Source organism: Pungitius pungitius, chromosome 3 (genome assembly GCF_949316345.1).
Source record: "Pungitius pungitius chromosome 3, fPunPun2.1, whole genome shotgun sequence".
In the NCBI taxonomy this organism is placed as follows: Eukaryota; Metazoa; Chordata; class Actinopteri; order Perciformes; family Gasterosteidae; genus Pungitius; species Pungitius pungitius.
The window spans coordinates 2,792,037-2,807,745 of record NC_084902.1 but is presented as its reverse complement, the minus strand read 5'-3'; the positions used below and the strand labels follow the sequence as shown (position 1 = coordinate 2,807,745).

The following is a 15,709-nucleotide window of genomic DNA, read 5'->3' as shown; positions in this document are numbered from 1 at the left end:
CACAGAGAGAATATCACACTGGCTATTGGCAACATTTACAATGATAACAGTGCCACTCTCTCTCTCTCTCTCTCTCTCTTTCTCTCTCTCTCTCTCTTTGTGTGTGCGGGCGCTCTCTTAATACACAAACCTGCCAACAAAAACACCATCCTGCCCAATTACTGTTGCACTCTGCTCACTTCTCCCTCTCTGTCTTTTCGCTTTTTTTATTATTTTTATTTCATTCTTTGAAGTTTGCAATTAGAGTTGAAAGCGAGGTCAGTGTAATTATAACATTTTCACCAGAGATGTATTCTTTTTGAGAAATAGCAATAAAAAACAGACCAAATAGGAGATCGTTAGCAAAAATACGTGCTCCTGTGCGCTGTGGCTGGGACTACTTGTACTTTTCTATGCAATGGGAGTAGAGGTCTCAGAGTACACTGTGAGTGTGCAACTTTTGGGGTTTTAAGCACTGGGATCTTAAATGTTGGTGCTTTTAGCCCACAGCTGTGTCTATAATTCACGGAAAAAAAAAAAACTAGCCTTAGAGGGGAAAGAAAATCAGTAGAGAGTGAAACATATCTCCATTTAATTCCTCCATGGTTGCAGAGCTGAAGTGCTTTTCAAATAGAAGCCCTTTCCCAGATTGTGGCTTGAAGGTTGACCTGTGACTAAGATCTCAATCCACTCCTCCGCCTTCACTGCTGTCGCCATGTGGCACTTTTAGATGTATCCCACTTCTCCCCCCCCCCCCCCCCCCCCCATCTCCCTTCCGTCCCATTGATAGAGGTGGCCGGGTTATCAGAGTATGAGAATGCCCCCGGGGACGTTTTTTCCATCCACAGTCACACATCCTACTCGGCCAATCAAGTTTCTGCACCCTCCCCAGCTTTGGGTTTGGGTTGTTTTTGAGGGGGGGGGGGGGGGGGGGGAGCCAATCGGATTCTTTGTCAGGTCAACGCAGTCCGACCACCTGCGACCGCGTCCTCGCTTTGGCTCGGCCGTTTGACTGCAGCAACGCCTCCGTCGGACTTGGCTTCAAATGCTTGTCAGTTGGTATTAGAGAGGTGTGTGTGTGTGTGTGTGTGTGTGTGTGTGTGTGTGTGTGTGTGTGTGTGTGTGTGTGTGTGTGTGTGTGTGTGTGTGTGTGAGGCAGACAGACAGATGTTCGAGGGAGGGAGGCTGTTAGCGATGCCACACACAGAGACACAGCTGGAATAATAACCTTACGGGTGAAATATCAGAAATCAGAAAGACGCAAACCATGACATATTGTTTCTTGGATACGCAGGAAAGGGGGGGGCGGCTCTTCATTTCAATGCAGCGTCACAACTTCCATCAGATTTAGAGAGAGCTCGTGAATTGCCACCAGACGCAGCTCTCATGAATGTTTTTACAACTCCTAAACGCTTTGAGTATAAATATCCTGTTTACAGTCTGTTTACTCACTCAGTCAGACCAATAACCCGAATTCTGCCGCTGTTATCGGAGTAAGTCGAGATTCTTCCAGCAACACAAAACCGTGAAAACACGCCTCACTGGAAGAAGCAGCCCGCAGCGTTCTTTATGGCGGGGGGGGGCCCCCGGGGGTGACTCTATTGGAGCAGTTGGGGTTTTTAAAGTGGCGTGTTTATGGACACGTGGAGTTGCGGGGAGCTGTCAGAGTCTCTTACCCTCCACACTGGTTTGTGACACTTTTAAGCAGGTATCCCACCAGCTTTAATGGTTTACCCCCCAGGCCTGCTTTCTACGCTTTAACCATCCCGACGGATGAATCTGTGTGAATCTGATGTGCGCAGAGTTTACACTGTTGTTTTTCATCACGCCAATTAAGCATTGATGCACACACACACAAAAAGAAAAGAAAAACTTTGACTGAGGGACATTTGCAGAGCTTCAGGCAGGAAAATGACAAAGGCCAGAGCCCCCGAAACGTCGTCTAAATAAAGCACGGCCTGGTGGATCGAAATAGTTTGGTGGGTTTTCGTTTTTAAGAAACGCCTCTAAATTATCTATTAACCCGCAATCAGGTGAATGAAAAGGTTTTCCTTTCAATATATTTATCTCCATATATCTCACGACAAAGACTCACAAGAATCGGTGTGTTTTAAATGTTAATGGAGTTTTATCAAAGGTGAAGGCTTCATTGTTTGCATTGTGGTTTGGAAAGCACTGGTTCCCTCTGGGTTACTGCAGCACGGCGCCAGGGAGGGATGTAAAAAAAAAAAATGCAATCAAGCTTTCCTCATCTTATGAATCCACAAGGTTAAACTGTGAGTGCTGGATACGCAGCCGGGGGGGGGGGGGGGGATTGATTCATTGGAGAATGCATCGTAGGTCTCACTGTGTTGGCTGAAGAGGAGTTGCCCTTGAAATAAGGCTAGGAACTAGGAACTAGGAACTAGGAATCGAGTGTGGGAGAATGTTTATGTCGTAGGAGGCATAACGAGTGTGTTTTTTTACAGGAGAAAATAAAGAGACATTCTTTCAGATATATGATGGATAATATCCATGTGGCCTCATTGGAAATGTGGCTTTGAAGACCGGTATCGTCCAATCAGATTCACGCAGGTGCAAAGCCATTAAAACTATTAGTCATCCTGTGATTTCCACTTCAGCCTCCTACTCGCGTGCTATTTTCGTGGTGTTGTTGGTTTAACGATATTGTCATGTTTGTGTGTGTTCATCATGGGGAACAGCTTGGATTCTTGGAGTTTGCTCAGAGAATCAGCGGCAAATCCAATATTCTCTCTAGTGACGGAACCCAGTCACACACAGCGGACACTTGGAGTTGAATGAAGAGAGCAAACGCAACCTGAAGGAATTAACATTAATAACAGAAATTACAATCATTTATCTCCTCAGAGTCATTGATCCTTATTTGTATTTCCAGCTTCGTAACCTCTGCAATCTTCACGACTGATTGCACCTTTGCTGCTGACTCGCCTTAAAACACGCCGTGCCTCCTTGCGTAAACACCCCCCCCCCCCCCCCCACCAGGTTTCATTTGGTTTGTGCGGGAGTAGGATGGCGATCGTTTAACGCGTTGGGACGAATAGTGTTTGAACATCGGTATCACACACACACACTTCATTTCACCTCCCCCGAGTTTGGATGTGTGTATAAAAAAACTTCTGTGAATGTAGATGAGTGAGCCCAGAATCTTACCTCGTGGCTCCCCGTGTGACAGGGGGAAGCAATCTGTTTTCATGAACCCTGAGGTCCCAGGGCTGGAGATTAAATGGCTCATTTGGTATCCGGGGGGTTTCCCGTAAGTACCTCTGAGGGCTGTAGGCAGAATAAAAAATTTAAAAAAAGCTTCTCTAAACTCCTCCTTTCACCGAGGAAATGGAGGCCAGTTGGCGTCGAAGCTCTTTTCATAGCCGATAGTTTTCTCTGTGAGATGTTTTTAACGCCGACTCGTTGAATTAAAGAAGCAAAGGTCTCTCGCTCTGGTGAGGAAAGAAATAAAAAACCCAACCGTGACCCCCATTTCTCTTGTGTCTGCAGTTCCAGCCAACATCTACAAGGTGACAGAAGACCTCACGGTGAACGAGGGCGCCAACGTGACCCTCAGCTGCTTGGCCAGCGGCAGGCCGGACCCTGCCATCAACTGGCGGCTGCTCAACCCCTCAGGTGAGAACCCTTGAACCAGAACTCACTCACTCACTCACGTGCACCTGCATTTGTGTCCGTCCATATTCCAGACCACATGGCTGTTTTTTTTTGGGGGGGGGGGGGGGGCGGGGGGGGGTATTATTGAAGATATTGTGCTCTGGAGAAATTAAAAGCATGAATGTTTCCACTACAGAATTAAGACGAACGTACCTGGATCTTTAGGTAATCTTCTGCATCCATGGGGCACCTCCCCTCCCCTCCCCTCCCCGCCTCGTCCCGCAGCAGAAATAATTTTGGATTCCGACCCAGATGTTGTAACTCCAGTCTATAGCTGCCTTTGATTTGCTGCATAGCCCGGCGCTGCACTGGTGGCTTTGTGTAATCAGGATTCATTGTAGTAGTGTCAGTTACAGGCACAACCAGCAGCACTTTTTACACGGGATGAAAGCTACCCGATATCCATTGAGGATTAAAAAAAAAAACATTCATCATAATTTTTGGAAGTACTGCGAATACCATCTGGAAATTAAAAAAAACAGGACAGAAACAATAGTGTTTCATCAGTCCTCATTTGTGGGCCAAAGGATTGACTGATGTTAAAGTGTGTTTTTGAGTGTCACCTCCTTTTTACCTTCTTGGTGTGCTGTTGTGCGACACGCATGGTGCCAGTTCATCTCTCACGTGGGCATTCACATACTGCTGCTCCTGGCTTTTTATCCAATTTTACAGGAGTTATGTAATGTCCCCCACTGCTGATAAGCCGGTAGCATGATGGATGGATCTCACTCTCAGTCTGCACAGAGCCGTTATCATTCTGTTTCTTCATCAATTACCATAACATCAGTTTCACCCGTTAATCACTTTTCCTCGCTGCTCCAGACATGTTCCATTAAATAGGTGTCCTGCACCTGGAAGCTGCACATCTCGGTATTTGCTTCCTTTGTCTGTTTGCATCAAAGGAGACTGATCTGTTCCACCTAATCCCGCCAGCCGCATGGATCCGACCGGCCGTGTTGAAAACCAAAAGCTCCCCTTCATTTACTCCCCGTTAAAACTGAATCTGAACCCTCCGGGTACAGATGACTCAGTGTAGGAAAAGCCCCTCTGCTGGTTTTAACGGCTTTTTAGTTCCAGGAATATAGATGGAGACGTTAATATAGAGTGAAAGAAAACGTAATATCAAATAGCAGATTTTTCTCTCTCTGCAAAGCAGCCGGCCGTTCTAACCAACCAATTCTGTACCACTTCTCCAATAAAGTAGCTTTTCTTTTCTTTTTTTCAGTGTTTTAATTAAGCAGTGGGCAGACCACCTTCCACAAGTCTCTGTTCTTTACTGAAGCAGCTGCTGGCAGGACGGGATTGTCAAAGTGCACAAAGGGGCTCCAGAGACGCGGGTCCCACTCCATTTGTTTCCAACACTGCGATTGTTGTTATTTTTGTTGCGGCTCTCACCTTCAGAATCCATAAGCCCCGCCCAGTTTGCGAGCATGTGGGAGGGGGGGGGGGGGATCAGAGGCGTGTGCAAAGGTTCAGGGTGCACGCCCATTCCTACCCTCGCACCCCCAGGGGACAACAGTGTGCAGCATGCCGTTAAAACAAGGGCACGAATAGCCTTCGTCATGCAGTCACATGACAGCAGGCCTCCCGATAAATGACCGCCCCCCCCCCCCCCCGGGGGTGTTTGTCTGTCAGCGTGCATCTTGCACGACGGTCTTTCCTAGTGAGAAACGATCGAAAGAAAAAACAATCAATCACGGCAGTCAAATTGTAACGAACTCCGCCTTAATTGTTTGTGGTGTTAAAGGCGCGTTGACACCCCCCGGAAGACTATTCATCTATAAAGAAACAGCCCCCGCTGTATGTGTCCAACATGCAAAACAAACACCCTCTTCTTATTCTTTCAGAAAATGAATAGGAAATCATTTTTACTATCTTATTTTATCATATTCTCTTCTTAGCATATCCATCGGGAATATCTCTAGTTTTCCTGTGGTAACCAAACTGACGCGAACTACCTAGAAACTGCAGTTTGTAACTATTCATCTTTTGAATACATTTGTAATGCTTTTTTTTCTCTTTTTTTTCTTCAATTTCTCAAACGCAAAGCCTTGAAGCGCTCCCGAACAATCCATTTAACCCGAGTGACAAACGACGCCTTCAACGCGTTCGGCTCAATTGGCGTTTCCGTCGCTGGGATTTGTTTATGAGATAGTTAATAGCGGCGTTCCTCGCGGCGTCCACGTCGATTACAGGAGCCGTCTGTCCCGTACCTTCGGCTCGGCTGCCGCCTCCGTTATCAGAAAGCTAATTAGATTACACCTGACACCTGTTAGCTCTCTTAATGACACAGTGGCACGCGAGATGGATTGGAAGATTAACAGAAAGGGATTTTTTTTGGGGGGGGGGGGGGCTGGAGATATGTCTTTATGAAAAATTGCATTCTATCAAAGATGGTCAGGCAGGTCATTACTCGGGAATGAAGGTGTCGTGGGACTGAATTGGATGTATTTTTACTCAAAATATTGCCACAGCAGATTTTTTTTCTTCAGGTCTTTTGGGACGATCTGTGTCGAGACTGCAGAAAGCCATCAGATGGAATGTGTAATACGGTGTCCCGGTGAGTGCTGCGGCCCTGTGAGGGCGAGGAAAGATGACAACGGGGCAGCAGATACTTCACCACGAGGGAGGACGAGGGGAGGCGCTCGTTGAAGCGGGTTCATGCGCCAGGTTCACCCCAAAATGGTTTTGGCTTAAATTGCAAAAGCAGATAACAAGAAAGTGCAACAATTGCCACAATCAAAAGTAATAGTCTCCAGTCTCCTAGTCTCCGGGGGGGGTGGGGAGGGCAGGAGAAAAGAGAGAGAAAGAACAGGACTCTGCTTTAGTATCCAAACTGGGTGCTCAATTATTCCTCCAGTAGTATCATGTTCAACTACGTGTTGGAGAGCCTCTGACCTCTCTGGTGTTTGTCTGTGATTTAAAAAAGGGAACCACTTCTGAGGAGCTTTTAGTGAAAGCAAAAGGACGCTCCGGATATGAAAGTTAATCATCTCAATGCAAGTCTTCCAGAGCCCGTGGCGTCTTCACGATGCTGCGCCCTGTGAATAGCGTCCCATAACCAAGATATCAGGGGTTTAACTGTCTTCTTCTCAGCACCTATTAGTCGTCCCGTCATGTTTCCTGTGTCCTTCAGCCCCGCGTTGAGCCCTAAAGGCGCTCTGGAAAGCGGCTGTATGTGAATCTACCGTAACCGTTTCAGGGCAAACAAAGACATCTGTCCAAGGGAAGTGATCTGGACCGAAGCCCGCGCTCCTACTCTAAACAATCCGGCTGCATATTGAAGTCATAACCCCCGTCTAACAGGGCTTGGCACGCCACGCCTCCAGGAGCTTTGACGCTGAGTGTCTTTGACATCGCTCCTACGCTGCCCACGGCCAGGACCGGGGCTCAGGGAAGTGTCTCTGCACACATCTCTTCCAGCGGGCAGGGTGCGACAGTCGCCTCGGTTGAGAGAGAGAGAGAGAGGAATCACAGCGTGGAGACAGACGGCTGCACGGCTCCTACGTGAGGATCGTTTTTTTCCGGCTGGAGAAGCGGCAAATAAGCAGCCGTTGCGTTCCGGCTCCGACGCCTGTGTCGCTTCTGCTCCGTCATGCGGCAGCAAGTAGCGTCTGGACAGGAGAGGAAGTTCTCCTTTTGTTCCCCGCACCGCTGAAAAGATATCGATCGAACGGCAGTGCTGCCGAGTGTAAAAAGCCATTAGGATCCAGCAAATGGAAAAATCTCTTTGTGGTGCTTTCATTAAATAGAACTTAAAACATGTCATACTTGCCTTGTAGCCCTGTTGATACATATTTGCATGGCTGTCAATAGAGTCATTCATTTGGTATCCGGGCTCATTATTAGCTCTTCATCGGGGAGGAATGTGTTGATGAGGATAAGTTAACGTTAAGTGCTCAGAGGCAACCTCCCTGCTCAAAGCTAAAGGTCCAGAAGGGGGGGTCGGCGGGTGTGTGCACGTACGCGCGCGCACACACACACACACAGGCACACACGCCGTCACACTCATGCAGACAAAAGAAAATAAATGTCGCTGGATCTTTTATGCCACTCGACTAGGGAAGTTTCTCCAAATCGGGCTGCTTAGCATAAATTCGCATTTGGAAAAAATCGACGTAGTGTTTGTCGCCGTGGTGAAGGGATGCTGATGAATGATGCATGAGGGCATGCTAATGGCCGCCGAACCGGTCGCCAGCTCAAGTTAGCGGTTTGGGACTCGCCAGCCCTCGACCCCTCTCGCTCTCCCTGCATGGGCCGACAGAATGTGAGCCGCCGCTGCCCCTCACCTCTGCAGACTTAAAGATGCAAATCTCCATCCAGCAGGCTGCTTGTTGCAGGGGCCCCTCGGCGCTTTCCTGTTGCCTCGTGGAAGCCTGCGGTGGCACATGCCGTCCTGCACGGCTCCCGCCAGGCGGCTCGGGCCAGTTAGCCAATGAAAGGAGGCTCAATGTACAACTTTGTTATTTCCGGATGTGCCTTGTTGCTTTTAAAATGGACCAATCACAAAGACAAAGGAAATTTAATTCCAGATTTTTGTGTTCTGTGTTATACATTTCTCTGTGTTTACCAAGGAAAGGTTTCATTCTAATGTTAGATATACAGTCCCTAAAATAGCATAGCTCTTAAAGATACTACCAGCACCAAAATGTGTGTTATTAAGACAATTGGCGATTTCATGGCTGCATTCCAGGGGTCACACACACGGTGGAGCTTTTACATTTCACTCAGATTATGTGAATCAAATGCATTTTGCCGCGTGTCCTCCGTTTTTCCCTTTTTGTGAATTCTATTGTTTCGAGTAGCTTAAGGCTGCTGACACTCGGTAGCTGCTCCACTCGCTCCACTGCACCGCCAGGGAAGTCTGAGAAAACGCAGAAATAGAACCAAAAGAGACCTGCAGAGACCTGCATTTACACATTTTGGAAGGGGAAGAACACTTTTTGTGTACCTGGGGGGGCGATGTGTGAACAACAAGAGAGAAAGACTCATGCACAGCCGTGCACACACTATCTTACGGTTGCAACGTTGATATTTAAAAAGCTTGCAATTGCAAAAAAATCACAAAATCCTAAAACAAACCGTGATGCCTTTTCATGAGAAAGAAACTTAAAGTATACAATCATTTGGAACCGTTTACTTTACCAGCTAGACAGCCATATTGAGAATTATACGGTGATAATAATAATCTCCTGATGATGATCATTGTAGAGTGACAATAACTCTCTTCCCCCCCCATTTGGGTCCAGACTGAAATGTGTCTGCCGCTGATAGATGGAGTGCCATGACATTTTGTGTTGATATTCGCGGTTCCCAGAGGATGAACTCTACTGACCTTTCTCCACCACCACCACCACAAGGTTGCCGTGCTTTATTTTTGCGGATTCATCTCCACAAGACGAATCCCGTGTGGCTTTGCTAATCCCCCCCCCCACTGGACGAGGTCAGCGTTGTAATGTTCCAGAACGGATGATACTATTGAGTCAACATCTGATTTAAGCAGCATTGTTAGCCTGGTTATCTGGGCAAAACGTCCTTTCCCGACTTGATGCCGTTCCCCTCACTGTCACCAACTCTCACCCCACATTGTGATCATGTGATGAAGGCACTCGCCATCGAGACGTTGCGACCACCGAACGCACGCGGCGCTAATGAATCACCCCCCCCCCCCCCCCCCCCCCGCGCGCGGACGAGATTTAGCGACCCATCCATTACGCTTCATTAAACGGATCAAGTGGAGCACGCACACACACACACACACACACTCTCTGCTGCGGGCGCGGACAAAGACGCGTGGAATGTGTCGTGGTTAATTGTTTCTTTGGACCACGTTCCGTTCTTGCTCTCCGCGCACACCGGGGGGGGGGGGGGGGGCTAATTGGCGAGGCGCTCGATGCTTTGATCTTTGCAGTCACCTGGTTTTCTGCGCGTGTGTGTGTGTGTGTGTGTCTCTCTTAACACACTGAAGAAGAGACGGGGCTTCAATAGAATTTCCATGGCAACACATTTTCTATCAGAGCTCACCAATCACGTTACTCCAAATCGCATGCAGCACTAATTATCACACCTCTAATGTGACATGTAAATAATCGAATCTAAGGATGTTCACATCAATGTGTTTTTTTTTTTAGAGGTTTAAAAGGAGGAAGTGTATTAACATGGCAGCTCATCAAACAATGTGTTGTTGCCTCCTCCTGACTCGTGGATCTTTAATAAGACAAAGCGGATCGTTCCTAATTAAGCTCGGAGACGCTGTGTTCTGTACGCGGCCAATTAGCCGCATTGCTCGTTAAGCATGAATTAGTCAGATTTCTGTCTGATAACCAAGTGGAAGAAAACCACAGAGATGTTTTGTCTGACATTTTCAGACACCGACCCCCTTTGGTTAATTGAAGCTGTCAAGGGGGGGGAAAAAAGCTAATAAAATTGACGTTTGACAAGTTGTTGAATATCAAATGACGGAAGTCATTGCGTGTGTGTTTCTCTCCATGACCCGGCTGTAAATTGAATTAACTCTGTTTTGCATTGTGAGTGTGGATGAAAGCTGTAGTTCAACTTGTTTATTTAGTCCTGAATCAAATGCAAGTCTCAATGGACATGAAAGTTGTCTCTCATACGTTTACCATGCTGGGATTCAAAAAACTACATGCTTCGATGATCTATATTTATACCCTTAATATATAGTATTTTGTATGTTCTGGGTAAATATTCAGCTTCGGCTGTAAAAAATGAAATGTGAACGTCTCCTTTGTCCCTCTGCTTTTCTCCCATTGGAACCGATGGTTAGAAGGTTGTTCACCTTGGACAGAGTGGAAATGAGAAGCCATTCAACTCTTTGTCTCCTCCCTTCCTCCCCTCTGTCCTCGCTCCGTCTCCGTCCCTCCGCAGCAGAGCCGCTGGACGGGGAGGAGTACCTGGACATCGTCGGCATCGTGCGGAACCAGGCCGGTCGATACGAGTGCAAGGCCAGCAACGACGTCGCCACGCCCGATGTGAAATATGTCAACGTGGTGGTCAACTGTGAGTAGCCCCGGACGCGCCTTTTTTTTCTCCACGCGGGACACGTCCAAGAGACGACGCGTCCCGTTGGGTAGATGTCCCGGATGAGAATGTGGAGACTTGGGTTGCCCCGATTTCTGCCTGAATGAGACGTTAAACTATTTCTTTAATAGAAAAGCGACATTCATCCACATTTTGGTGGTCGCTGTGACGTTCGTGGTTAATTCTCTGCATGACAAATGTTAATAAGCTCGACTTTTCTAAGCTGTGAATGTGTCTGACGTTGGTTCTTGGGTCGAAGGCCCGAATGTGAAACACTTAGAAGTAGAAACTGGCCCTGTAGACACATTGTAATGAAGTGAAGTGCATTTCACCTGCTAGGAAACGTAGGTGCGGACATCATTCACATTTTGGTTTTAAGCTGTAACTCATTTGCACATGGTTTCACCCTGCAGACCCTCCAACAATAAAGAAAACCCAGAGCTCAGAGACCGCCGTGGGCCGCATGGGGACGCTGCAGTGCGACGCCACCTCCGTGCCCACCCCGGAGTTTGAGTGGTACAGGGACGAGAAAAGGTAAAACTCTAAAGCCCACTCTCGCCCTCTCTCCTCGACGAGTGCACCGCCGGTCACACCAGCCACTAAAGGGAGCCATTGGTCTCCTTTATCTCCAAACAACCACGTCCACTGTGGGACGGGGGGGGGGGGGTTTCAGAGCAGTGTCACTCGAGCTTGTCTCCTCTGATGTGTCCAGGGTGGAAAACCTTCTCTCCCTCACTCCTGGAGACTGCAGAGTCAACAAAATGGGCCGTACAGCACTTTATGTCATGATTTTCCTGAGTTTGCAGCGCGCTCGCCTCGTGTGTTTGTGGTTGTGATGTGACGCTGCAGAAATGACCTTAAAAGGAGTTCGACCTGAGTCGCCAGGAGGCACGGAGCAGACCAAACGATGAGGCGTCATTACAGTTGCATTAAACTTACTTGCGTCATTAAACACGGTTAATGCTGAGGGTTCATCTGTGAGCAGCTTCGGGAGCAACTGAGATCCAGTCTGTGATCTTTCTGTCACTTTCTTCCTGCTCCCCATCTTCTTCTTTTTTTTTTTTTTATCTCCGTGGTTATTGTGGATCTCGTGGATCCCTTTGTGGAAGCTGCCGTGTTCCCCATTTATCGCTCACTACTAATTAAAATAATTGCTCGAGAGACGACACTGGATTCTGTCATATTCTTTTAAAAAGAGCGCAAAAAAAGCACATTCTCCTGCATGCGTTTTTTTTACCAACATCACTGAAAACGGGTGTACGCTCGAAATGGTTGAAATATGTTTTGCATTATCTGCTGTTTTCCAACGCCATCTTTATCATTTGCTTTTTGGCTGTGTGCCTGTTTATGACCCCCCCCCCCCCCCCCCCCCACTACATCCCTACTCCTTTTACGCCAGTGGGAAGTGTTCTCCTTGGATGATGACGTTAATGCACCATGATAAAAATCATTTGCCCTCGCTCGGATGGTTCATTTCACAGTGCGATGCCCGAGAATCACAGCTACTGTCACCTGTTGTTTCCTCTTTAGCCGAAGGTCCTGCTCCTGCGCTTGTTTTCCCCTCTGATCCGTTTGACCTCGTCAGCGGGCGCCCTGAGGTCTGCAAGGCGCCGCCGTGAAAAAGGTGCTCGCACGCAGCCTGCGTGTGTTGCATTGTTTTCCATTGGGTTGTCATGTCAGCAGTGAAGCCGTTAATCCACTTTCCTGCTTAAGAGAAAAAGAACAAACCAAAGGGTGTTGGTCCACAGCAGGGATAGGAACCACAAACAAGGAGTCGAGGAGGGGTAGATTGAGTGAATTAAGCCTTATTTAATCCTTTTCTTTAACGGTTATTTTGATGAACAAACAAACCAGTCGTGTCGATTTTTCTTAAACAACACTGACCCCATTTAGTGAAACGTATCGCTCCCACCTCCCCAGAGAAAGCCAACCCGAGGAGTAAGCACTTTAGGGACGACACAAACTGCTTCGGCACAAAATGGCGAACACACACACACACACACACACACACACACAGAGAGACATACGTGAGCACCTCGTGCACACCCATCCTTCACCGCTCTAAGTCCCCTCAGGAAAAGGCGCAGCTCCTCGGCTAATGAGGCGCGACACATGAATGAAAACGCGACTCCACCGTGGATCTGAGGGTCTGGTCCCCCAAATGAAATGAACCTCCTTCATCACCGCCTGAAAGCAGCGGCTAGTGACTCGGGCTGGTCACGACCCTCCCCTGCTCCTTTGGTCTCATGATGCCGACGATGTTAATCAGAGAGAATATCGCCTATTGATGATATTTTAATTAGTCCATCTGGGCCGACGGAGGTGTTGGTTTCATTCATCATCCGCCTGGAATCATAACCGGGCCTGTCAGTGATAACCGACTTCTAGATGCTGCCGCACGCCACACAATCAAATCCGGCCCCCCCCGGGGCCATCCGCTCGGGCCTTTCAATCCCCCGCCGCCACCCGCCAAATCCAGGGGTCAAATCATCTCAAATCTGGGCTTTGGTGGGAGTGAGTGGGAGCGAGTGGAGGAGGGACGGCTGGAGACATCCGCTGACACTCTGCTGCCCTCTGCCGGCGACGGACCACTTGGAAAACTTAGATCTCTTCCCTCCCTCCCAAAAGAGAGAGAAATTCCAGACACGCGCGATTTTCCGGCAACTCCTCCGATAATGTGTTCCAGGTCCACGAAGATGAAGAAACCTGGCTGAGGCGCGGGGATATCTTTGGGTGATCTTGAAATCCCAAAAAAAGTGAGAGATGTTGCAGAGGGCCGAGTTCCACGCGAGCTCCATGAATGCAGAAAGCAGCAGGAGACCACGGCTCCACGGTGCAACATGTTCTATCACCTCTTCAGTTTGTTCTCCTGCTACTAATCTGGAAATAAAGACAGCTGATTTCTTCCATCCGGGCCTCTGGGCAGGAAGAGCCTTTTTTAACGGTGAAGAATGCGTCTGCAGCTGGTCTTATCGCCGAAGGGGAGACACACACACACACACACACACACACACACACACACACACACTGCGCTGTCCCTATAGGAAGGACCTCAGCACTTCATCGAGTCCCCGCTTCCCAGTGGGGGCAAATTCTGCTGCGCCATGACGTGCGCTTCCCTTTTTTTATGTTAATGCTTCCTATCAGTCGCGCATGTGTCAGCACAAACTCCCCCCCGCGCTTTCCAATTTGCGCTCTCCACGTTACCCGGACTTAAGCAGGATTAAGTTGAGGCACCTCGGATGAACCGGAGCCTCTCGATCCGCTCAGAACGAGCAGAATGCATTATGAGCGCCGTGTCGTTTTTGAAGGGTTTTATTTGGTTGCGATGATGTAAGGAACTGTTTCGCTGCCCGGGTGAAACGGACCGAGTCAGCAAATAGAGCCGGTTGGAGCTTCAAGGGCCGACGTGATTGATTGGCAGAAGTTCGGTGGTCGGTAAAAACTCCGGGAGTGAAGTTTGAGGAACGTTTAGTCAAACTAAATAAAAACCAACTGGCAGTAAACATACAGACAGATTTTAATCTAATATTTGACTGTGTTTATCCATGTTTACAAGTGTTTGCATTTCTGCAAACTGGTTTCAAAACTGTCCCAAGAGGCCGAATCCAGATCAAGCGTCACAACCTCTGCACCACAAGCCCAACCATCACTGGGGGGTTATGATCCATGTGGGCACCTGGGTCGATGCCTTCACCCGGACGTGGACATTCATTTTAAATGGTTGTTGTTAAATGCTTCTTAATGAATTTAAATTTGGTGATCTTCAGTGTTTCACTTTAAAAACAAATGTGTCATTAAGTAACACACTCCCTTCTGGATTGATGACCCCCGATTTTCATTACTTTTTCAATTTGCTTATAATAATTGACTCTCTTCTGTCGGCCTCTCGTCTCCAGGCTGTCCAGCGCCCAAGGCGTCAATATCCAGATCATCGGCACCAATACCATTCTCATGGTGGCCAACGTCACCGAAGAGGATTATGGGAACTACACCTGCGTGGCCTCCAACCGACTCGGCGTCCAGAATGCCAGCGTGTTCCTCTACAGTGAGTAAAGCACCTCACTGCCACACGGGGCAAAGATCACGGCCTAAACAGAGACCCCCACAAAGTACAGCTTCCAAAGGTCCAATCAAAATCATTCAAAGAGTACTTTTATTACTTTAAATACATAATGATGCTCATGCTACATTTCCCATGTGTGTACGTGCATTGGGCTTCAATCACAGCAAGGGAGGCAGTGGCATGACACGACCACCAGGTGTCACCAAACACTCCTCAAAGTCTGCTATACTGGTATCACTCAAGTGTCAAACCAAAGAAACCAATGGTGGTTCCTCTCTCTCTCTCTCTCTCTCTCTCTCTCTGTGTGTGTCTCTGTGTCTCTCTCTCTCTGTGTCTCTGTGTCTCTCTCTGTCTCTCTGTACAGGACCCGGGACGGGCCGAGACATCAACGGCTCCGCCCCCGCGTCTCAATCACTGTGGCTCCTGCTGGTCTGCTTCGCCTGCCTTTTCTTCAAGTGTTAATACCGCTGCCCTCCTCCTCCTCTTCTCCCCCCCACCCCAGGCCTTCTTTCCCCTTCTCCCTCCTTGTCTCCAACTGACCGACATCCTTATTGCTCCCTACTTTGTTGTTATTTCTGATATATTGTGTCTTCTGGGTCGGGGTTGGGGTTTGAGATCCGTCGTATTTTCATGGGAAAGCAGAGGCACCGGCTCACAGGGATGCCAACAATCATACGTGTGTGTGTGTGTGTGTGTGTGTGTGTGTGTGTGTGTGTGTGTGTGTGTGTGTGTGTGTGTGTGTGTGTGTGTGTGTGTGTGTGTGTGTGTGTGTAACTACTGAAGACAAAAAGATGTGCTTCTTCTTACTCACACAGATGCATTATTGTTAACTTAATTGTAGATTTTTCAGAGTGTTTAACGAGTGCATTAATGAATAACACGCAATGCACCTGCCAAATATCCAGAAACTATAAAAAACGTTAAGAAATAAAAAGGGAAATTACT

At 48.1% G+C, this 15,709-nt stretch overlaps 1 protein-coding gene across 2 annotated transcripts in view; it reads left to right on the top strand.

Annotated features, from left to right (window-relative positions):
• Nucleotides 1-15,282, top strand: part of lsamp (limbic system associated membrane protein) — a 222,624-nt gene extending 207,342 nt beyond the window's left edge. For both annotated transcript variants that reach the window (XM_037478349.2, XM_037478261.2), the window contains 5 exons: nt 3,493-3,618; nt 10,546-10,677; nt 11,112-11,232; nt 14,598-14,746; nt 15,129-15,282. In XM_037478349.2, coding sequence (XP_037334246.1) covers nt 3,493-3,618; nt 10,546-10,677; nt 11,112-11,232; nt 14,598-14,746; nt 15,129-15,226 — 626 coding nt within the window. In that variant the 3' untranslated portion in view covers nt 15,227-15,282. The remainder of the gene's footprint in view (nt 1-3,492; nt 3,619-10,545; nt 10,678-11,111; nt 11,233-14,597; nt 14,747-15,128) is intronic.
• The last annotated feature ends 427 nt before the right edge of the window (nt 15,283-15,709 follow it).